Genomic DNA, 24,280 nt, shown 5'->3' with positions numbered 1-24,280 from the left:
CCCCCCCTGCAGATAATGCAGAGCCAGTGTCAGCACCCGGCAAACCCGGGCAAGTTCCCGGGTCGAGGGGGGCCCACTTGGCTGCCAGATGCTGACGCAGCCATCATGGCTCCTTCAGGAGTGGAATCGCCGGCCAGTGTTTTGCAGACGCTCTTGCCGGGTATTCCGCTCGTAGAAGGAACCCCTGTCTAGGAGCATAATTCCGCCTCCCTGGTAGTGCCACACAGCCCCCTTCCTTGGTATTGCCACCCAGCCCCCCTGTAGGTATCACATTTGGGGCTCCCTCTAGGAGTGGAATACCCAGCCAGAGCATTGCCGAAGCTCTTGCTGGGGACTCCACTCATATATGGACAGTGACGTCAGGGAATTCTCCTGGAGCGGAATCCCTGGACAGAGCTTTGCCAACGCTCTGGCCAGGAATTCCACTCCAGGAGGAGCCCCTGATGTCACTGTCCATATATTGACAATGACGTCAGTGGCTCCGCCTGAAGCGAATTGCCTGGCTAGAGCGTTGCAGATGCTCTGGTCGGAAATTCCGCTCCTGGAGAAGCCCCTGACGTCACTACCCATATATGGACAGTGACGTCAGGGGCTCCTCATGGAGAGGAATCCCCGGCCAGAGCATCAGCAATGCTTCTGCTGGTGGCAAGGATTAGCCAGTAGAATTAAAGATGAACTGGAGGTATAAAAAAAACTTACTTGCAACAATTACTTTAGATGGGGGGACAAAACGGGGAGCTTATTGGCCAGACTAACTAGTCCACTCCATACCAAGAACACAATCTTAAATATACGCCATCCTGTTTCCAACCAACTCCATACCACGACAACTGACATACACGATGCATTCTTTCACTACTATTCCAGTCTATACAAGGCATAGCCATATTCTTCCTCAGATACCTGGGACCTCCTCTCCTCTACCAATCCACCCAAATTGACTTCAGAGGAACAGGAGGCCCTATTCTAGAACAGGAGGTCACCCGTGCCATCGCATCCCTTCATAATAACAAAATGCCTGGCCCAGATGGACTATCGGCGGAATATTATAAATTGATCCAGCCACAGGTCATCCCATTACTTACCTCCTTGCTGAACTCAGTCCATCAGCGGGAATCCTATGTAGAGGGTTTTCATGGAGCTCGGACCATACTTCTTCCAAAACCAAACAAACATTTTACCGATGTTGGTGCGTATCGCCCAATATCCTTCTTAAATGTTGATTATAAAATACTGACAAGGATCCTCGCTGATAGACGCCAAGGGTTCCTCCCTAATCTGTAAACGCATTCCCAATTAGGCTTTGTCTGAGGTAGACACTCCACCAAGGCAGTACGCTCAGCCGTAGAGGCCACAGTACACGCACGTCAACTTAAATACCCTACCCTCATGCTCCTCAGCCTTGACGCAGAGAAGGCCTTTGACTCTCTGCAGACACATGTGCAAACCAGCTTGTCATTATGGCCTCAACTCTCCCCCCATACATCATGGGAAGAGTGCCAGGCATGGCTGCCCCATAGCCCCTCTCCTTTTTAACCTTGCTCTGGATCCACTGCTATGACACCTGCATAATTGGGGGGGTTCCCAGGGAGTTGTGATCGGCGCGGAGGAATTGAGACTTACCGCATTTGCAGAAGACTTGCTTCTGTTTATCTCCCGCCCTCAGGAGGTCCTGGGCCCACTTTTACAGGAAATAGAATCTAAGGGAGTTATTATGGGCTTTGCCATCAATGTTAATAAATCAGAGGCACTGACTGGCCCCCCTCAGCCCACATGGTCACTCGCTTTCCCCCTAAAGTGGCAAACCCGGTCATTAACATATCTGGGTGTCCAAATCACCAAAACCCCCTCCAAACTTTACTCCATTAATCTAAACCATTGTTATGCCCAGTTACAAACGGACATAACGACTTGCCCAGTTACAAACTGACATAATGACTTGGGGTAATTTCACCATTTTATTTCTAGGTAGGGCAAACCGCCTTAAAATGATCTCCTTCCCAAGACTCCTTTATTTGTTCCAAATGCGACCTTTACACCTGTGTCCCAAAGATGAAGGCACAATAAACAGTATTTTCTGAAAATTTGTTTGGCAAAACAAGAAGCCATGAATTGGGCTATACCTCATTCCACAACACAAATTAAATGGGGGAATCAATTTCCCGAACATTAGGCTATACAATCTTGCTGCCAATACCCATATCCTGCAGGACTGGTTTAACGACTCCTCTACCCATGCCCCCACAGCGGTTGAAAAAGCCATGTGCTTCCCCATTGCTCTACCTTGTCTTCTTCATCTCCCCTACTCCTCACTCCCAATAACAGTTAGGCACAACCCGCTGCTTCTATCTGTCTGGAAAACTTGGGTCATAATCAGGCGCGACCTTAATCTTTCAGCCCAAATCCCCAGTTTTGTCATAATCCCAATTTCCAAGGGGGCAGGGCACACCCGATTTTCCGTCGGTGGATGTCACAGGGCATTTTAAGGGTGAGGGATTTGGTGGACACTTCCACGTGTAAATCTCTCTCGTTCTCTTAAGCTTGCATCAAACATGACTTCATATGCCCACATTTTTCATTTCTTGCAGGCACAAATCTATATCATTGGTGTGTTGCGCTACATAAGGGAGGAGGACTGGGATAACAATTTTTGTCGTCGGCTTGTCACCTTGATGGAACCCCAGAAACAAATCTCAGCTTACAACTCGCTACTCCGGTAACAGGTTGATTATCAGATACTCAACTCAGTATTGGGGCGGTGGACTTCTCATGACTCTGAGCTTACATCTAATTTAATCCTTCCCACACTTGGCAAGGCACTGAAATACAGAACGGCTATTTCCTACTGGGAAATGTTCTTGAAAATCGCACATAAAGGCTAGATCTCTCCCCTACGAAACTTCCATATGGGAAATGTCCCAACCCCAGCTTGCTCCAGGTGCGGGGCAGATGTGGCTAACATGTACCACTGCTTATGGACCTGCCCAGTGTCCCAGTCGTTCTGGAATAGGATACTGCTTTTCAACCACACATAAACTAAGCAACACATTCCCCTAATCCCCAGTTAGGCTCTTTTTGGTCATCTGCCTGACATCACTCCCCCGGCTCTACAAGATGCTGCCTGAAAAACTATCCTGCAGACCTGGCTGGGCCCAGACATCCTGTCCCTCCGTTTATTTTTAGAAAAGTTGGTCTTTCTATTGCGCATGGATTGGGTGAACGTCTCCCTCCAAAACCCATAATCCACATCCTCCCAACACAAACATTAAGACCAGAATACGAGATTGTTTTAATCCCACGTCTGTTTCCTGTAACGGAAGTCAGTTGGTGATGATCCTCTTTAGTGGCCCAGTATAATCATGCACACTAGTAATTGGTTTTCTTTTTTCTCATCGGTCTGTCCCTTTGAACAATTGGAGGTGTTTATGGTCTGCGCGTCCTCATATCCCCCTATTCCTCTTTTCCCCCGCTCCATTTATTTCTTCATTTTTTATTTATTTTTCTCCTCACTACCTGTAAACGCCAGCCTTTAATACACAACCACACCTCAGTAGTCTGGAATTCTGTGCATTGAGAATAAGCGGACACCATCCCCTCCTGTATTTCTGCAAGCTCCCTATTTGGACTCACCCTGGATAACCTGCTCCCTCGAGCCCTCATCGAAATGACCCCTAAATGGCCAAGAGACTTTTATCTTTCTGGACACTTTAAACCTCCCCATCCCTTTTTTTTTTCAATTTCATTATTTAATTTTTTTTTCCCCCTCTCCCCTTCCCTTCTGTTCCTGTATGCCGTGGAATTCCATGGCTGGTTGTAAAAATTTGGAAAATATTTACAATAAAAACATGTTGGTAAAGAAAAAAAAAAAAAAAAAGGATGAACTGGCAGGTCGTGATCTCCCCTCTACTCTGGATTCTCTGATTGTGTTGGCTACTCGCATTGACCTGAGATTCCGGGAAGACTCTCAAAAAAGCCCCCCCCCCCCCCCCCCCCGAGAGAGAAAAAGACTCCTAGACAGGCTCCCAACTTTCAAAGACCTCTGCTACCTTCTTCTACTAGCGCCTCTGAGGAGCCTATTCACGTTGGCAGAGTCAGACCCAGAGTGGCAGCACAGACACTCGGCTAATTTATGCCTATACTGTTGGCGCAAGGGTCATTTTGTTAGTGTCCTCAGCAGCCGGGATACTCCAGCACCTGGGGTTGACAGGAGACTACCCTAGGTGAACCGACGCTTCTGCAAAATTCTATACTAGACTCTCGATTACAGTGTCTATCTTCGCTACTGAAACATCACATTCAGTCCAGGCTTATCTGGATTCTGGAGAGGCCGGGAATTTCATACACCAGGCCTTACTAGTCCATTTCCACTTGCCCACGACTCTCCCAATTCTTTCCATCACTGAACCATTAGGGTATGTGCACACGCTAGCTTCCTTTTACGTCTGAAAAGACAGACTGTTTTCAGGAGAAAACAGCTGCGTAGTTTCAGAAGTAAAAGCTCCTCCTCGCATTTTGTGAGGCGTCTTTGACGCCCGTAATCTTGAGCTGTTCTTCATCGACTTCAATGAAAAACGTCTCAAATTACGTTGCAAAGAAGTGTCCTGCACTTCTTTGCCGAGGCAGTCATTTGACAGGTCGTCTGCACAGTACGTCGGCAAACCCATTCAAATGAATGGGCAGATGTTTGCCGACGTATTGGAGCCGTATTTTCAGACATAAAATGAGGCATAATACGCATCGTTTACGTCTGAAAATAGGTCGTGTAAACCCAGCCATAAAGTTACAAGTGGGTATTCTAAACTCAGAACAGATAGCCTTCTATGTTTTACCCAAGGCTATGAATCCTATCCTGCTGGGATTACCCTGGCTTCGCAAGCACGCTCCAATCCTTGACTGGAACTCTGTGGAGAAATTCTTCAGTGGGGTCCCAGGTGTCAACACAACTGTCTGCCTGATTCGTCCTGTCCGACCTCCAGTACCTCAGTCGTTTCCTGGTCTACCTCCGCAGCATGCCGTCTATGCAGATGTATTCAGGAATGATGAGGCTGGGACCTTGCTTTGCGCATCGTTGTTATGACTGTCCTGTCTAGTTGCTTCCTTGGACTTTGTGGTAAAACTTCCTCTCTTTGGACCTTTTTAAATAACTGTTACTCTGCCCTGATGTACACCACCATAGGTAAATAGTAAGTAATAGGAAAAAGGGATGGGGATAAGAAAAAGGAAGGGCAAAAGTTACTTGGATCGTTCGATCTCTTATAATGTAAAACCGGCACCAGAAGGCAGATTATGCCTACCTATCTGCCTGGACACATATAAAAGGAAAATAGGAGGTTTCCCAGTCCCCAGCTACAGGATCAAGATGGACTTGGACACACTATAGAATGGGTAGGGGGGTGGATTACCCCAAAATATACCTTTGAAAAAACCTCCTCCTTTATGCAGTAATATTGGGAGCATTGCATTTACTGTGCACAAAACGTACAGAATGTCAGTTGCATTTACTCTGCACAAAACGTACAGAATGTCAGTTTTCTCTCACAAAAGAGAGCACATTTTTAGCCTTTAAATTTGTCCTGTGTGTATGTTTTGCACATTATTTTAAACAATATGAAGTAAAAGTTATATTTTATAAAGCTCTATCATTATTCCAGTGATTCTTTACTAATTCTAAATAGAGTATTTATGCTATAAAAAACCTTTGGTGGAAGGAATAAAAATACCACCTGACATCTATGCTAATTATATTAGCAGTGCTTATTGAAACCATGCAGCTGCCCCTTGGAGATATAACTTGCTATTAAGATTCACCCTAAAAGGCAGAGACACAGCAGCAGAGTACATGTAACCACAACAAGAGCAGAGACACAGCAGCAGCGTTCATGTAACCACAGCATGAGCAGAGACACAGCAGCAGCGTACATGTAACCACAGAATGAGCAGAGACACAGCAGCAGAGTACATGTAACCACAGCATGAGCGGAGACACAGCAGCAGCGTACATGTAACCACAGCATGAGCAGAGACACAGCAGCAGCGTACATGTAACCACAGCATGAGCAGAGACACAGCAGCAGTGTACATGTAACCACAGCATGAGCAGAGACACAGCAGCAGCGTACATGTAACCACAGCATGGGCAGACACACAGCAGCAGCGTACATGTAACCACAGCATGAGCAGAGACACAGCAGCAGTGTACATGTAACCACAGCATGGGCAGAGACACAGCAGCAGTGTACATGTAACCACAGCATGAGCAGAGACACAGCAGCAGCAGAGTACATGTAACCGCAGCATGAGCGGAGACACAGCAGCAGCGTACATGTAACCACAGAATGAGCAGAGACACAGCAGCGTACATGTAACCACCGCATGAGCAGAGACAGAGCAGCCGCAGACATGTAACCACAGCATGAGCAGAGACACAGCAGCAGCAGAGTACATGTAACCACAGCATGAGCAGAGTCACAGCAGCAGCATACATGTAACAGCAGCATGAGTAGAGACACAGCAGCAGCGTACATGTAACCGCAGCATGAGCAGAGACACAGGAGCAGAGTACATGTAACCGCAGCATGAGCAGAGACACAGCAGCAGCAGAGTACATGTAACCGCAGCATGAGCAGAGACACAGCAGCAGCAGAGTACATGTAACCGCAGCATGAGCAGAGACACAGCAGCAGCGTACATGTAACCACAGCATGAGCAAAAACACAGCAGCAGAGTACATGTAACCACAGCATGAGCGGAGACACAGCAGCAGCGTACATGTAACCGCAGCATGAGCAGAGACACAGCAGCAGCGTACATGTAACCACAGCATGAGCAGAGACACAGCAGCAGAGTACATGTAACCACAGCATGAGCAGAGACACAGCAGCAGCAGAGCACATGTAACCACAGCATGGGCAGAGACACAGCAGCAGTGTACATGTAACCACAGCATGAGCAGAGACACAGCAGCAGCAGAGTACATGTAACCGCAGCATGAGCAGAGACACAGCAGCAGCGTACATGTAACCACAGCATGAGCAGAGACACAGCAGCAGAGTACATGTAACCACAGCATGAGCGGAGACACAACAGCAGCGTACATGTAACCACAGCATGAGCGGAGACACATCAGCAGCGTACATGTAACCACAGCATGAGCGGAGACACAGCAGCAGCGTACATGTAACCACAGCATGAGCAGAGACACAGCAGCAGCAGAGTACATGTAACCACAGCATGAGCGGAGACACAGCAGCAGCGTACATGTAACAAGAGCATGAGCAGAGACACAGTAGCGTACATGTAACCACCGCATGAGCAGAGACACAGCAGCAGCATACATGTAACCACAGCATGAGCAGAGACACAGCAGCAGAGTACATGTAACCACAGTATGAGCAGAGTCACAGCAGCAGCAGAGCACATGTAACAACAGCATGGGCAGAGACACAGCAGCAGTGTACATGTAACCACAGCATGAGCAGAGACACAGCAGCAGCAGAGTACATGTAACCGCAGCATGAGCAGAGACACAGCAGCAGCGTACATGTAACCGCAGCATGAGCGGAGACACAGCAGCAGCGTACATGTAACCAGAGCATGAGCAGAGACACAGTAGCGTACATGTAACCACCGCATGAGCAGAGACACAGCAGCAGCAGAGTACATGTAACCACAGTATGAGCAGAGTCACAGCAGCAGCATACATGTAACAGCAGCATGAGTACACAGAAGCAGCGTACATGTAACCGCAGCATGAGCAGAGACACAGCAGCAGAGTACATGTAACCGCAGCATGAGCAGAGACACAGCAGCAGCAGAGTACATGTAACCGCAGCATGAGCAGAGGCACAGCAGCAGCAGCAGAGTACATGTAACCGCAGCATGAGCAGAGACACAGCAGCAGCGTACATGTAACCACAGCATGAGCAGAGACACAGCAGCAGAGTACATGTAACCACAGCATGAGCAGAGACACAGCAGCAGCGTACATGTAACCACAGCATGAGCAGAGACACAGCAGCAGAGTACATGTAACCACAGCATGAGCGGAGCCACAGCAGCAGCGTACATGTAACCGCAGCATGAGCAGAGACACAGCAGCAGCGTACATGTAACCACAGCATGAGCAGAGACACAGCAGCAGAGTACATGTAACCACAGCATGGGCAGAAACACAGCAGCAGCGTACATGTAACCACAGTATGAGCGGAGACACAGCAGCAGCATACATGTAACAGCAGCATGAGCAGAGTCACAGCAGCAGCGTACATGTAACCGCAGCATGAGCAGAGACACAGCAGCAGCGTACATGTAACCACAGCATGAGCAGAGACACAGCAGCAGAGTACATGTAACCACAGCATGAGCAGAGACACAACAGCAGCAGAGCACATGTAACCACAGCATGGGCAGAGAGACAGCAGAAGTGTACATGTAACTACAGCATGAGCAGAGACACAGCAGCAGCAGAGTACATGTAACCGCAGCATGAGCAGAGACACAGCAGCAGAGTACATGTAAGCACAGCATGAGCAGAGACACAGCAGCAGCATACATGTAACCACAGCATGGGCAGACACACAGCAGCAGCGTACATGTAACCACAGCATGGGCAGAGAGACAGCAGCAGTGTACATGTAAGCACAGCATGAGCAGAGACACAGCAGCAGCAGAGTACATGTAACCGCAGCATGAGCAGAGACACAGCAGCAGCGTACATGTAACGACAGCATGACCAGAGACACAGCAGCAGCATACATGTAACCGCAGAATGAGCAGAGACACAGCAGCAGCGTACATGTAACCACAGCATGAGCGGAGACACAGCAGCAGCATACATGTAACAGCAGCATTAGTAGAGTCACAGCAGCAGCATACATGTAACCGCAGAATGAGCAGAGACACAGCAGCAGCGTACATGTAACCACAGCATGAGCAGAGACACAGCAGCAGCGTACATGTAACCACAGAATGAGCAGAGACACAGCAGCAGCGTACATGTAACCGCAGCATGAGCGGTGACACAGCAGCAGAGTACATGTAACCGCAGCATGAGCAGAGACACAGCAGCAGCAGAGTACATGTAACCACAGCATGAGCAGAGACACAACAGCAGCAGTGTACATGTAACTGCAGCATGAGCAGAGGCACAGCAGCAGAGTACATGTAACCGCAGCATGAGCAGAGACACAGCAGCAGCGTACATGTAACCACAGCATGAGCAGAGGCACAGCAGCAGAGTACATGTAACCACAGCATGAGCGGAGACACAACAGCAGCGTACATGTATCCACAGCATGGGCAGAGACACAGCAGCAGAGTACATGTAACCACAGCATGAGCGGAGACACAGCAGCAGCGTACATGTAACCACAGCATGAGTGGAGACACAGCAGCAGCGTACATGTAACCACAGCATGAACAGAGACACAGCAGCAGCGTACATGTAACCACAGTATGAGCAGAGACACAGCAGCAGCGTACATGTAACCACAGCATGAGCAGAGACACAGCAGCAGTGTACATGTAACCACAGCATGAGCAGAGACACAGCAGCAGCGTACATGTAAACACAGCATGAGCAGAGACACAGCAGCAGAGTACATGTAACCACAGCATGAGCAGAGACACAGCAGCAGCGTACATGTAATCACAGCATGTGCAGAGACACAGCAGCAGCGTACATGTAACCACAGCATGAGCAGAGACACAGCAGCAGAGTACATGTAACCACAGCATGAGCAGAGACACAGTAGCAGTGTACATGTAACCGCAGCATGAGCAGAGACACAGCAGCAGTGTACATGTAACCGCAGCATGAGCAGAGACACAGCAGCAGCGTACATGTAACCGCAGCATGAGCAGAGACACAGCAGCAGAGTAAATGTAACCACAGCATGGGTAGAGACACAGCAGCAGCGTACATGTAACCACAGCATGAGCAGAGACACAGCAGCAGAGTACATGTAACCACAGCATGAGCAGAGACACAGCAGCAGTGTACATGTAACCACAGCATGAGCAGAGACACAGCAGCAGCGTACATGTAACCACCGCATGAGCAGAGACACAGCAGCAGTGTACATGTAACCGCAGCATGAGCAGAGACACAGCAGCAGCGTACATGTAACCGTAGAATGGGCAGAGACACAGCAGCAGAGTACATGTAACCACAGCATGAGCAGAGACACAGCAGCAGAGTACATGTAACCACAGCATGAGCAGAGACACAGCAGGAGAGTACATGTAACCACAGAATGAGCAGACACAGCAGCAGCGTACATGTAACCACAGCATGAGCGGAGAGCTTCTTGATTGAGTGTGATGTTATGTAAACACACTCTGTGTAGCCAACATGCTCTGCTCCCAGCCGGCCACACACTAAGCCAACACAGACACAGAGCAGCGCTTGAACAGCTGACAAGCATAAGGGTATGTTCACACGGCAGCGTCCGTTACGGCTGAAATTACGGGGATGTTTTCAGGAGAAAACATCCCCGTAATTTCAGCCGTAACGGCATGTGCAGGCGCTTGAATGCCGCGTCCATTACGGACGTAATTGGCGCTGCTTTTCATTGGAGTCAATGAATAACGGCTCCAATTACGCCCCAAGAAGTGACAGGTCACTTCTTTGACGCGGGCGTCTATTTACGCGCCGTCTTTTGACAGCGGCGTGTAAATATACGCCTCGTGTGAACATACAAACGTCAGCCCATTGCTTTCAATGGGCAGATGTTTGTCAACGCTATCGAGGCGCATTTTCGGACGTAATTCGGTGGTTAATACGCCCGAATTACGTCCGTAATTAGTGTGTGTGTGAACACACCCTTATATTTACTGCTGTGTGATACAGGGATCGAAGCCAGCACAGGAGCGTACTATTGTGCAACCGCGGTCACGCTCTAACAACTAGGGGGGAGATCTGAGATTTAGTGCTACTGTGCAGGGGAAGAAGCATGGATTTCCTAACCTTTCCCTCAATTGTGCGACCCCTAAACCGACACCAGTTTAGTGATTGTACAATTGAGGGAAAGGTAAGGGAATCCATGCTTCTTCCCCTGCTCAGTAGCACGGTTAGGCCGGGTTCAAATGGGACGAATATGCTGCGTAAAAATCACGCAGCTTGGCCGACCTGGAACCCGCAGGACATTCCGTCCGAATAATCGTACCACATTGTGGTGCGATTTTTCGGACGGAAATTCCGCTGCGGAGGAAAGCCGTTCATACTTACCTCCTCTGACATCCGCTCCGGCCTCCCTGGACGACGTTTCAGGCCATGTGATGCTGCAGCCTGTGATTGGCTGCAGTGGCCACATGGGATGCAACGTCATCCCAGGAAAAACTATGGCGTTCTGGGTAATATTTTCTTTTCCCGCATTGCGATTTTTGCGGCGTAAATGCTGTGATTACGCCACAAAAGTCACAAACGCTTGCCTTTCTGTTGTGGGTTTTGCATCCCCATTGAATTAAATCGGGAAAACCTGAAATGGAAAATGAACAAAAATGCAGCATAAATTGACATGATGCGGAATTAAATTTTGCACCGCATGTCAAGTTATTAACGTTTACGCTGCGGGTTTTTTCTGGTTGGCTTAGTGTGTGGCCGGCTGGGAGCAAACCATGTTAGCTACACGGAGTGTGTTTACATAACATCACACTCAATCAAGAAACTCTCTGCTCATGCTGTGGTTACATGTACGCTGCTGCTGTGTCTCTGCCTGTAAAGCCCCATGCACACAAACGTGTTTTTGCGGCCGCAAGTCGGCCCCATTCATTTCATAGGGCCCATGCATTGCCCAGAAGCCTTGACCGCAAAAAGATAGGACATGCCTTATTATGGCCGTGTTTTGCGGTCCAGGCTCATAGAAATGAATGCATGCGGCCATGTGCACAGCCCGCAATTTGCGAATGGCCTGCGGCCGTCCGAGACGAGAATCACGGCCGTCCACACCACTACGGTGGTGTACATGAGGCCTTTGGATGAGACTTAATAGCAGGTTATATCTCTAAGGGGCAGCTGCATGGTTTCATTAAGCACTGCTGATATAATTTGCAACAGTGTAACCAAACAGAAAATTATTGTGGTTACATTTGCGCTGCCACTGTGTCTCTGCTTGTTAGGATGAAACTATGTTACAGTTTATATCTCTTAGTAGCCGCTGTATGGTTTCAATAAACGCTGCTGATACAATTTCCAGAAGTGTTAACATGCACTAAGTTTTTGATAATTAGGGATACAGCATTTAATTGGAACCCAGCCTTTTCTCCTATTCACATTTTTATTTCTGTACTCACCTCTGCTAGCTATTGAATGCACCAGTGGCAGCTAAGGAGGTGAATAATACTTGACTTTATAATCACATAAAAATAATTAAAAAAATAAGAAAAAACAACAACAGAAATATCAAATGGGATTTGAAAATACATTTTTGGTGTTCGCAACAGAGGGACCGTTCGCCATATATCCCCTTGGTAGGCATAATCTGCCTTCTGGTGCCGGTTTTACATTATAAGAGATTGAACGATCCAAGTAACTTTTGCCCTTCTTTTTTCTTATCCCCATTCCTTTTTCCTATTATTTAATTCTTGGGACTTCACCTCCTCGTGGATGGGTATATCCTCTCTCTCTCTGCCTGAAACCCAAGCCATGTCAGAATATGTTAAGGAGAACTTAGAGAGGGGGTTTATTAGGATGTTAACTTCTTCAGCCGGAACCGGATTCTCCTTTGTTGAGAAAAAATATGTATCCTTCCGGCCTTGTATAGACTAGCGTGTTTTGAACAAATTCACTGTCAAAAACAAGTACCCCTTACTGCTGATCTCTGAGCTCGTCGACAGAATTCGTGGAGTCAAGATTTTTCACTAAGCTGGATCTTCGTGGGGCTTATAACTTGATCTGCATCCGCGAAGGTGACTAGTGGAAAACCGCATTCAACACCAGAGACTGTCACTATGAGTATCTCGTGATGCCCTTTGGATTATGTAATGCTCCAGCTGTGTTCCAGGCGTTTGTGAACTATATATTCCGGGATCTGTTGTATGTCTGTGTGGTGATTTATCTGGACAACATCTTGATTTACTCACCTGATCTGACAACACACCGGAAGCATGTTCGTCAAGTCCTGTTGCATCTTCAAAAATAAATCCTTTGCCCTTCCTGGGCTATATTGTTTCTGATCAGATGAATCCGGAAAAAGTAAAGTCAGTTCTAGATTGGCTTCATCCTCAAGGTCTTCATGCTATAAAGAGTTTTCTGGGTTTTGTGAATTTCTACCGAAAATGAATCCCTAATTTTTCTTCGCTTACTGCTCCCATCCCTACCTTCAACAAAAAGTGAGCAAATGTAAAGAATTGGACATCTTAAGCCGCATCTGCATTCATAGAGCCTTCAGTTCTGCCTCATTTTTACACCATACAGATATCCCCCGTCAGTTCTCCACGTCAAGCCAGGTGGTCACTTTTCTTTGCCAAATTAAATTTTCTACTCCATTTCTGTCCAGCTGACAAAAATGTTAAGGCAGATGCTCGATCCCGTTTGTTGAGACAACCGACAATGAAGAGGATCCTCAGCATATCATTGACCCCTCGCGCATTATATCTGTTACTCCACTGCAGATCAAAGACATTCCTCAAGGGAAAACCTATGTCCCTCCCGCAGACAGGAAGGTTCTCTCCTGGGGTCACAACTGTAAGTTGGCAGGCCATTTGGAACACCCGGGACTTCATCACTCTCCACTATATACCAAGGGTGCCCAAAACAAAATTGCTCATTACAATCCTGTGGGAATACGCCAACCACTGCAGGTTATAGACAGTCCCTGGCTGCATATTGCCATTGATTTTATTACAGATCTTCCTCCCTCTGCTGGCTGCACCAGTCTGGATCATTGCTGATCGTTTCTCCAAAATGGCACATTTCATTCCTCTGTCCGGCCTTCCCTCAGCTCCTCACCTGGCAAGTCTTTTCATCCAGCATGTCTTTCGTCTGAACGGATTAACTCTCAACATTGTCTCTGATCGTGGCATCCAGTTCACATCCAAATTCTGGAGAGCTCTGTGTAAACTTCTGGACGTGAAACTGGACTTCTCATCTGCGTACCATCCGCAATCCAACGGCCAAGTCAATCAATCGCTCAAAAACTCCCTGCCATTTTGTATCAGCTCAACATGACAACTGGGTACATCTCCTTCCATGGGCCGAATTCTTATATAATAATCACACTAGTGAATCCTCGGCTACTTGTTTTTTCATAGTTTACAGCTTGTGTCTCTCCCCGTGCCTGCTACGACCGAAGTTCCTGCAGCCAATGTTTCCTATGGAAGCCTTTTCCAGATCTGGCAGCAAAGTCAGAGATCTTGCAGGCAGTAGTGTGAATGAAGAAATATGCGAATAGGAAGAGAAGGTCGCCTCCTCAATTCTCCCCCAGAGCTAAAGTCTGGTTGTTCTCTAAGAATATTCAGGTAAAAATTCCTTCCTACATATTTGCTCCTAGATTTCTCTGTCCCTTTGAAGACTTACGGCAAATCAATCCTGTGTCCTACAAACTACGTCTGCCTTCTACCCTCCTACTCTCTCCTGAAACCAGTGGTCCTCAATCGGTACTGTCAGGGATCATTACCATGTATATTGTATGAAAAATATTATCCTTACATATATATATATATATATATATATATATATATATATATATATATATATTCAGTATATTACACAAAGAGATTGGATTCATGGAGCACAAAGAGCCTGCATAACACGCCTATGGAAGACACCGCCCCCTGGAATGCAAAGAGGAGTGTGCAGAAGAATGTACAGGAAAACTTACAGCTGAGGAGCCAATGGGACTTAAGCAAGTCCCACATCTCTAGGGAGGGGCATGTGTCTTCTCTCTGTGTGTTTCTTTGTTCTGAATAAAGTTCAGTTCTCTCCTTGTCTGATCAAGGGAAGCTGTGTACCAAACATCTTTGGCTGGTTTACTTCTTTCCAGGCATGCCTTCAGCTTTCAATTTAAAGAGGTGGTTATTCGGTGTGAAATACGGACCTGACAGTACAGCAAGTCCTCTAACTATGCAGCTGCTCCCAGTGGTTCTTCAGATATCTTTGAAGTCAAGGAGATTCTGGATCACAAGAAAGTAGGAGGAAAAACCTTTTATATTGTGGACAGTAAAGGTTTTGGTTCTAAAGAGAGATCTTGGGAACCTGAAGAAAACCGCTGCCCTTCCGTTGAGGGCTTTCGTCGGGTAAACAGTGACAAACGGAAACCTTTAGCAACGTTTCCGTCACCATGGAGATCAATGGTGAGGGAATCGGAAGGTGAGGTTTCAGTTTGCCTTTCCGTTGAGGGGTTACCTGATGGAAACCTCAGACGAAACCCCTCAACGGAAGGGCAATGGTAAAGTGAACACAGCCTAACACATATGGTAGGCTTAGATACAGGACCCATGTGCATGTGTTATACTGTTTGTTGGATCATGTATCTAAGCCTACCACAAGGTAGGCTTAGATACAGGGCCCAGCAGACCGTAATCTTATACAGTATAAGATTATTGTCTGCTGGGGCCTTGTATCTAAGCCTACCACATGGTAGGCTTAAAGGGGTTGTCCAGTCCCTAAACTTTGACGCCCGCCAATCAGCTGTTTTGAAGGGGGATCAGTGCTCGTACGAGTGCGGCTTCCCCTTTATTTCCCTTACTTGCTCACACTGTGAATCGCTGACACGTCCGTGTCGGTGATTCACAGTGTGAGAAAGTGACAGCTCTGCTAACCCAGACAGATGCAAAACTCTGGCGAAGGGTATAGCCCGATGCCTAACAAGTAGTTTTAGCAAATGAGTCCACGCGGCGATACAGGGGATTTCAAAGGAATTGGTATCAGCGATCAGCAACGTAGTTACCTTGGCTAGGCGAGAAACTGGAGGATCTACCGCTGGAGTCCGCACCAATGAGGAAGAATTGCCCTCTTGAAAGGGGTAGAAAACATTCAAACGGCTAGAGTGGGAAAACTTCTTGTCTGGGTGCTTCCATTCCTTAAAGACAATACCCTCTAGTTCCGAGTGGGCTAGAAAAACGGCTTGAAAACTTTGGGGCTGAAGGAAAGAAATGGAGTCAGTGGAAGGTGCAGAATCAGTGACTTGAAGTGTGTAACGGACAGCTCTAATTAGCACCTCCACCGAGGTGGGAAGAGAGGTAGAACCCTTACCCAGTGAATCCAAATCAGAATCAGAGATTTCACCACCAGACAAAACCTCTCTAGGAGAAGAGGAGGCACCAGATCTGACTTCAGGGCCAGAAATACCTTGCTCACATGAGGGAGGTGAAACAGAAGAGTACGCTGAAAATGAAGGCAAGCAAGATGTTCGCTGGTAGGGTTAGCCACGAGTGGAAGACATGGATGGGAAGTCCATATGAGGGTGGGCAGAACAGGAGTCCGGCAGACACGCCACGTAAAATGGACTAAGTAATGTTTGCCAGTTTATCAACCGTTCGGAAAAGGAAGTTAACCTATTCCGGATCCACACCCATGATACCAGGGGTGAGCATCACTGTGGGTGGCAGAGGTGCAGAAGCCGCAGGCATTTGGCTAGAAGGGCGACATGCATCACATAGGAAAGTAGACTGACAACAAGGAAATTTTGTATTGCACTTAGAGCAGGCATAATAAATAGCAAAGGTAGTCTGGCGTGATAGTTCCCCTTCAGGGTCAGACATGGCAGTAGAGAGTGTTATTTAACTTCCCACTAAAGTAGTGAGAAGGAAGAAATAGAAAAAAAATTACTCAAATTGTGTAGCAAGGAGTACTCCGATTTAGTGAGTAATGGCTGTTTCACCTAGCGCTGCTATAGAGGTGTAAATGACTGAAAACTAGCACAGTGAGAAAAAGAGTATGCTCTCTTAGGAAACGGACTCAGTGCCTGTAGGCTAGGGCACCTGTAGGGGAATAGAAGATGCAAAGGCTGATTCTACCTGCAATCAAGATGTCAGAAGTCCTCCTGAGGCAAGAAGCAGCAGCTCTGTTCAGGAGGTCCTGTGTCTCCAGCAGCATTCGTTCAAATGGAGGAGAGCAGAGGGGAATGCCGAAGACAAATGGCTCCGGTCATAAAATAAAAATAGAGCGGACGGCCCCAAAGCGTTTACGGAGCGCAGAACGGACTAAGTAAAAACCCCAGCGAATAGGCTGGCCCAGCGCAGAGTTAAACCATGATCCAAACACAACTGTAAAAAGCATAGAGTCCTGGACAAGGAAAAATGCAAGGGGGGAAGCATGCGATTCTCACACCAACCAAGGTAAGCCTTCCATCTACGATGGTAAATGCAGGCTTAAGAAGACTCTATGACCATAAGCATTGTGCGGATAACACAGTCCGAAAAACCACAAGCCCTCAGAATGGCGGCTTCGACAGCCATGCCTTAAACGTAGTGACCTTAAATTCTGGTGTAAAAGGGATCCCTGAGAAAGAAGGTCGAAATGGAAATGTAAGGGCCACAGGACGACGGCCAACAGGAACAAGCGTTCCTCGTACCAACAACGGCGCCGCCAATCTGGGGCTCCCAGAATGTTAGGAATCCCCTCCACCATTAGAGCTGCGACAGGAGAGGGAGAAGAAAGACGTACAGGAAACTGAAGTCCGACCATGGCGCCACGAGAGCATCCACGGCTCAGGCCTCTGGATCCCGAGCTCAGGAGGTGAAGCAGGGACCCTGGCAATTGAACCTGAAGACCATTAAGCCCACAACTGGACAACCCCACTTGAAACAAATTTGATTGAAGATGTCTTGGTGGAGAGACCACTCCCCGGGATCCACTGTTTCGCAATTGAGGAAATCCATGAGACGCTTGTTAACCCCGGGAATGTGAACCGCTATGATCGCCAGAACATGAGCTTCCGCCCATACCAGGATCCTGGAAGCCACGGCTATAACTGAAGTGCTGCGAGTGCTGCCCTGGTGATTCAGATAAGCCACGGCCGTGTCACTAACCGTCTGCACCCTCACTGGGTGTCCGGACAGAGACTGAGTCCAGTGAAGGAGTTAAATCAAGATTGCTCTTAACTCCAGAATTTTGATGGAAAGACTCCTGTAGAGACCACAGCCCCTGAGCTGTGAGATTCCGAAAGGTGCCCCCCATTGAGGCTGGAGAGGATCAGCCAGTTCAGCAGGAGAAAGGAGCGCTCCCAGGGAATGGCCAGAGAAGTGATCCCCCAACGAAGCAATCAGCAGACCGAGAGGGGAATTTCATATCCAGTGATTGCAAGGGTCTGTCCCACCAGGAGAGGATCACCAGCTGTAGAGGACGCGTGTGGAACTGCGCAAATAGAATAGTCTCGATAGAGGCCACCCTGGTCCCGATCACCCGCATGCAGAGCCGGAGTGAGGTCGGCACAGTCGTCTGTAGGAAACTTAACCCATGCTGAAGAAAAATTAGACGTTCCAGAGGAAGGGACATCTTCGACGAGTGAGTGTCGAAGGCAACCCCCCAAAAAACTATCCACTGTGAAATAGATAGGCAAGACTTGGATCGGTTGATGATCAAAGCCAACAGACTCAGTGTACAGAGTGATCTGGAGGGCCATCTCGTTGCCCCCCTTAGATGGAGATTTGATAAGGATGTCCTCCAGGTACGGGATGACCGTACGAAGGAGTGCTATCACGAAGGTGAGGGGAATGCTCAAAGTGGTCTTGTGTCTCCAGGAGCATCTTCCAGATGTACTGACCACCAGTAACACCCCCTCAGCGCTACCGTCTTTACCAAAGGGACACCGGTGGGAGAGGTGTTAGATGTGCTCCTCAGGCTGGTGGGTGACAGAGAAGCTGACGCTCTTGTCCCGATTCTTTTCATAGGCAGGTTGGACAACAATGCATTTGACTCTGCGCCTGCCAAAGGGAAACACAGGGAGACTTTGTGATCCTAGTTCTTCATGATGCAAAGAATAAAATAAAACTCTTGGTAGAGACTTTGCTGCTATCAGCATAAGTATCTGCCTCCTACAACACTAAGCTAAGCCTAAATCGCTCAGTGTATGTGGGCAGGGCATATCCTGTAGGAGGAGTCACTTTTTTATTTCATAGTGTCCAGCCTTTAAGTGGCAACAGCATATACCCACGGTTTGTGTCACCCAATGTACCGGACAAGGAAATTCCAAATTAAAACAGACATTTGATCAGAAACCCCTTGACTCGTACAACACATTCACAACATATGGAAAAAAGGATTGCCTGACACTAAATCTGGATTGATGAAAAACTATTTTTTGTATTTTACTTTTTAGCAAAATTTTTTTCTGATAATATAGTTTTACCCTAAAATAGACTTTTTATTTGTGATTGTCTACCGTAAATTTTGATATACTACGTCTCAGAAACTTAGCATCGTCATATTTGTTTTCCTGTTCTGTCACAGGACCGAAGTACCCCGTCGCAGATAACGGCCGTTAGTGCAGCTGCTAATCGCAGCTGGAGCTCTAAAAACGGATACAAAGCCTAGTGCTCGACCGGATTCATAGAACACCTTGTAAAGAACTTCTATGTGCAGTCACAGCTCCTTCAGGTCCTGCACTATGTATGTAACACATTGTCTGAAGTGTTACTGTAATCTGGAACGAAGGAGGAACCTCACCTTAAAGGGAATGTGTCGCTAGAAATTATAAAAAAAAAATTCAGTTAAACAATTAGAATTTAAGTGATTACATACTGTTTTAATTTTTTAGAAATTTTTTCACAAGTCAGGAAATATTATAAATTAGATTCTAATTTATAACATTTCCATGTACTGGGCACTAGAGGGAGCAGTTCCCAAAATAGCAGGATGGTCACTGTGGTAAAGCAACCTCATTGATTTATGCTGCAAATTTGGGGTGGACACACTCTCCTCTAGTGTCCTCACACAATCCCCCCTCCCTTCTTCTGGCTAGTGCCAGGAGGAGGGGTTTGAATCTTCAAACCTCCTACACTGTGTGCCATTTTCTGAGCGACTGCACAGTGTAGGAGGATTAGATACAGGGCTCAGTAGACAGTATCACACAAACATAATACACACATCACATACACGAACATAAATTACCTGCTCCTGCGGCCGCCGCATCCACTGGTCTACGCTCCTATTCCTTGCGCCTTCGCTTCGTTGAACATATGGCCGGAAGCCGCGGCTGGAAGTCGTCATCTTACTGTCCGGCAGCAGCTTCCAGTCCACATGAAAATGGCGCCGGATTTCGCTCTGCGAACGAGCTTTGTTTTGGCCTGTGTTTGAGCGGCGCATGCGCCATTCCCACACAGACGGTGTACGCTTCAGAGAATGAAACAGCTCCCGTTCGCATTCTCTATGGGGTTGTATGTGCAGTATAGCATCTCTGTATGTGTCGTTAATCGACACATACAGAGATGAATAAAAAAATGGCAGCCCGCATAGAGAAGTAAAAGTAAAAACACAGTAAAAAGTAGAAAGTGACAACACTAATGAATACAATTTATGTTAATATCATATTAAAAGCCATATAATAATAAAAAATAAAAAAAAATCATGACACCTTCCCTTTAAGAAACCTCGGAATCCACGTTCTAAATTCATCATTACTTACCTGTGGTAACACCTCCTGGAATGTCCTCCTCCACTTCACTCTTACACGGTTGATCGCCCCTCACCCGCTCTTCTTCTTCTTCATCCTCCACTTTAATATTAGTCAGATCTTCCCCCTGATTTCACATATGTAATAATTCATTACAATACAGCAGAGAGTGCAAAGAATCTAACAAACCAACATAAAAAAACCACCAAAATCTATGACCACATCTATGACCGCAGGACCAAAAAAGCTCCACACCCCCCTATATAGATCTGGTATAGGACTCAGCTTCATCTACCTGATGATTCTCTGGGACATTGTGATTTTCCTCTGGACAGCCCTGGGAATACAGAGGACTGGGACATCTCTCTGGTGGATTTCTCCTACTGGATCCGTCTGTAGGAAACACACAGTGAAGGAATAGATTGTTTACATGTGACGATGAGATCATGAGAGTAGTTTGTTGGTGACCCGCAAAACAGGTTTTTCTTTTTACAAGGAATGAAATTCTCCCCCTCCTTACACTGCTGATCAGCCCGTAAATCCGTCTCCTCTTCTGCTTCATCTTTAACCTCAACCTTAATATCAATCAGATCTTCACCCTAAACAGACAAGAAAAAAATGTCAATTGATCTTGGGTTCAACTACTTTATGGTTATATTTTGGTGAGACTTTGGCACCATCTACCTGATGATTCTCCAGGACATTGTGATTTTCCTCTGGGCAGTCCTGGGAATACAGAGGACTGGGACACCTCTCTGGTGGATTTCTCCTGCTGGATCCATCTGTAGGAAACACACAGTGACTGAATACATGACTACTGTATATCTGTCTATATATCAGACCCTTCTCTTAGCAGAATGTTTATTTATCTTGCTAAAATTACAATATTGTTCTCCCCACTACTTGTGCTGAGGTCCAATCGCTTGGTAGGCTGCAGGACTGAAGTGGCATGCGGCCGATGAGAGTGAACGGTGGGGCAGGAAGACGAGGGCTCTGATCTCTGCCATAGTATTCAACTATATACGCTTAAATATGACAGGGCGCAGGAGAACTCTCTATCAGGAGCGCCCAAATGAAGAAAAAAAAAGTGCCAGGAAGTCTCCTGCTTATAAGTCACTGAAAGGACTGAGACATTTTTGGCTTTTTGGACCAAGAGAATACTTTCGTTTTTGCCTCCTCCTACTCCATCAGCCAGAATTCATTTTTAAAGGTTACATCACTATTTATAGGCATCCTTTTGCAGAACGAGTCGTATATTTTTTAGGAAACATTTTCGGCTACATACATGGTAGAATTTCATTTGCTTTCATTTTTTTTTTATTATGAAAGAGTGCATATAAAAGCAATTCCCGTTCAGATAATCACATGCTCATTGTAGGAACTTTCGGCGGTAGACAGGGGGTCCGCACTGGCACGCCGACTGGTCTGTGGCTACACAGCGAGATGCGATGCACTGTGTTCTAACACCATTCTATCATAGCTAGCAGTAACTAGTAATTTCTGGTACGGTATCTCTTCTGAAGATTTGAACCAGAAGGGCTAGCCTCCACTTTGTATGCGGATCAGTGAAACTTGGGTGCCCATGACCCTGTCACCGGTTGTACTTCCATGGACCACTTTTAGTAAGTACTAGCCAAGGCATACTGGGAACACCCCTCCAGACTGGCCATTTTGGAGATGCTCTGACCCAGTCATAGAGCTATCACAACTTGACCCTTGTTAAAGTCCCTTCGATCTTTAAAGTTGCCCATTTTTTTTTTTACTTTTTACAACACATTTTCAAGGATTGACTGTTTACTTGCCATCTAATATATCCTATTCTTGACAGGTGTCATTGTAACGAGATCATCAATGTTAATCACCTTACCTGCCGTACTTTAATATAATTGGGCTTTACATTTTTGTTAAGATCTAGCGGTGATAAACAAATCTAGAATAGTAGGGATAACACAACCACTCAATACATCAACTCTTTGTAGAAGTTGAAGAAGACAAACTAAGGTAAATGTGTGATGTCACCTTCTTTCTGTCAGCTAGTAGAGTAGAAAATCACCTGATCAGACAATCCCTGCTACTCAAGACCTGCTGCTGAAATCCCAAGCTGTGAGGTGAAGATTCCTCACTTCTGGGCCCTGGGAAAGCAGATCTTCCCTGTCTGATAGGACGCAAGGGTTTGTCAGAGACAACTACCTTAGCCAAGTAAATCAGACTCTCTGAGAAAAAAATGGCAATGTTAGAATGACCCTTCATCCCTTATCTTCTTTACCAAACTGGGTAGGAGAGAAGGGGGGGGGGGCTGTGGCATTTCTTGTTTGACCTGGTGGCAAAAAGGGAAGATCTCCCAAGGAGATATCTGGCTAAAGACCTCTTTGTTTAGATACCATTTCGCTCCATGTAGTAAATATTGTCTGAGGTAATATGCATATACATTCTCTGATCCCTTCAGACAGACAACGGACAGGGATAAGGGGGGGGGGGGGAAGAGTCTCCGCTAGCCTCAGAAGCTGGTGTCCCCTTGTCTATTGACATACTGTAGGCTACAGCCAATGAAATCAACAAGACGAGAATCGCTTTCATCTTCGTCGCATTCTGTATCCTCCTCCTGAGCCATATCCCATCTCAACTGAAGTACGAAAGATGCAGAAAGAGCTCCCCACCCTGATGGACTGATCTGTGGTAGTGACATGGATTTCTTTTTATCCATGGCAACCACCTGGACAGGTTGAGAGAATCTGTTCTTGAAACCAGAGAAGCCAAAATCAAAAGAGGATAGGGAAATAGGAAACTCTAGCAAGAAAAGGGCATCATCCCAGGTTCTTAGGATCTTCATCTGGAGGGCTCTTAAGTGGAGCTAAGCCCACCTCACTACTGGGATACATACGAACAACACGCTACAGGGGAGCAGCTCACAGTGAAAATCAACCAGGGGGCTACCAGACGTGTGTCTAAAAAAACAAACAGTTTGTCGAACCCTACTGTGTATGGGGCTCCGAAGCAGACGGATTGTCACTGCTCCTATGCTAAGAAAGTTGCATCGGACAAAAAGGATTCAATTTGCATGGTAGTATCGGAATTGGGCAACCGATGATTGGCAAAGAGGTGCCTTCCCCAATGAGTCACGTTTTCTACTTCGTCGAACGGATGGACGTTGGCATGTCAGGTGAGAATCAAAGAACAAACACCCTGCAACCATTGCTGGAAGAACACAAGCTGGTGGCGGCAGCGTTACGGTCTGGGGAATTTTTTCATGGTATTCTCTGGGCACACTCCTCCATGTGGAAGACACTCTGAACCGATTTAGGTATGAATTCATCATTGCAGATCATGTCCACACATACATGCAGTTTGTCTTCCCTGGGGCAGATGGAATCTTCCAGCAAGACAATGCGACATGTCACATGGCTAGAACTGTCCGACAGTGGTTGTGTGAAAGTGATTAGAATATGTTTAAAAGATAACATTTTGAATGGACTCCATCTTGTATGGTAGGCGTCCATTTTGGATCGTTGGAATACATCTTTTGGCCTGAAGGAGCCATCTTGAGCTTAATAAGTAAAAAGTAATATGTCAGCAGCTGTCCTGAAGCAATTCTATGTTATGTGTTCTTGAATTGAATGTTTTATTACTTGTGAGGAGCAGATCAATTGTCTTTGGGACAATTACATTGTTTACCATGAGGGATGGGGGTCAGCCTTGGAGAAGGGCTCGGTTTAAATTATTTAAAGAGG

The 24,280-nt window shown here is 46.7% G+C and overlaps 1 protein-coding gene across 1 annotated transcript in view; it reads right to left on the bottom strand.

Moving 5' to 3' along the window:
- Positions 1–24,280, bottom strand: part of LOC142657947 (uncharacterized) — a 48,515-nt gene that overhangs the window by 5,754 nt on the left and 18,481 nt on the right. The window contains exons 5-8 of the mRNA XM_075833548.1: positions 21,237–21,334; positions 21,073–21,151; positions 20,848–20,945; positions 20,565–20,679 (exon numbers count right to left, since the gene is read on the bottom strand). Of these exons, the coding sequence (XP_075689663.1) occupies positions 20,565–20,679; positions 20,848–20,945; positions 21,073–21,151; positions 21,237–21,334 (390 nt within the window). The remainder of the gene's footprint in view (positions 1–20,564; positions 20,680–20,847; positions 20,946–21,072; positions 21,152–21,236; positions 21,335–24,280) is intronic.

Source organism: Rhinoderma darwinii, chromosome 1 (genome assembly GCF_050947455.1).
Source record: "Rhinoderma darwinii isolate aRhiDar2 chromosome 1, aRhiDar2.hap1, whole genome shotgun sequence".
NCBI classification, from domain to species: Eukaryota; Metazoa; Chordata; class Amphibia; order Anura; family Rhinodermatidae; genus Rhinoderma; species Rhinoderma darwinii.
Note: the sequence above shows the minus strand (reverse complement) of the source record. Positions and strands in the feature narration are given on the sequence as shown.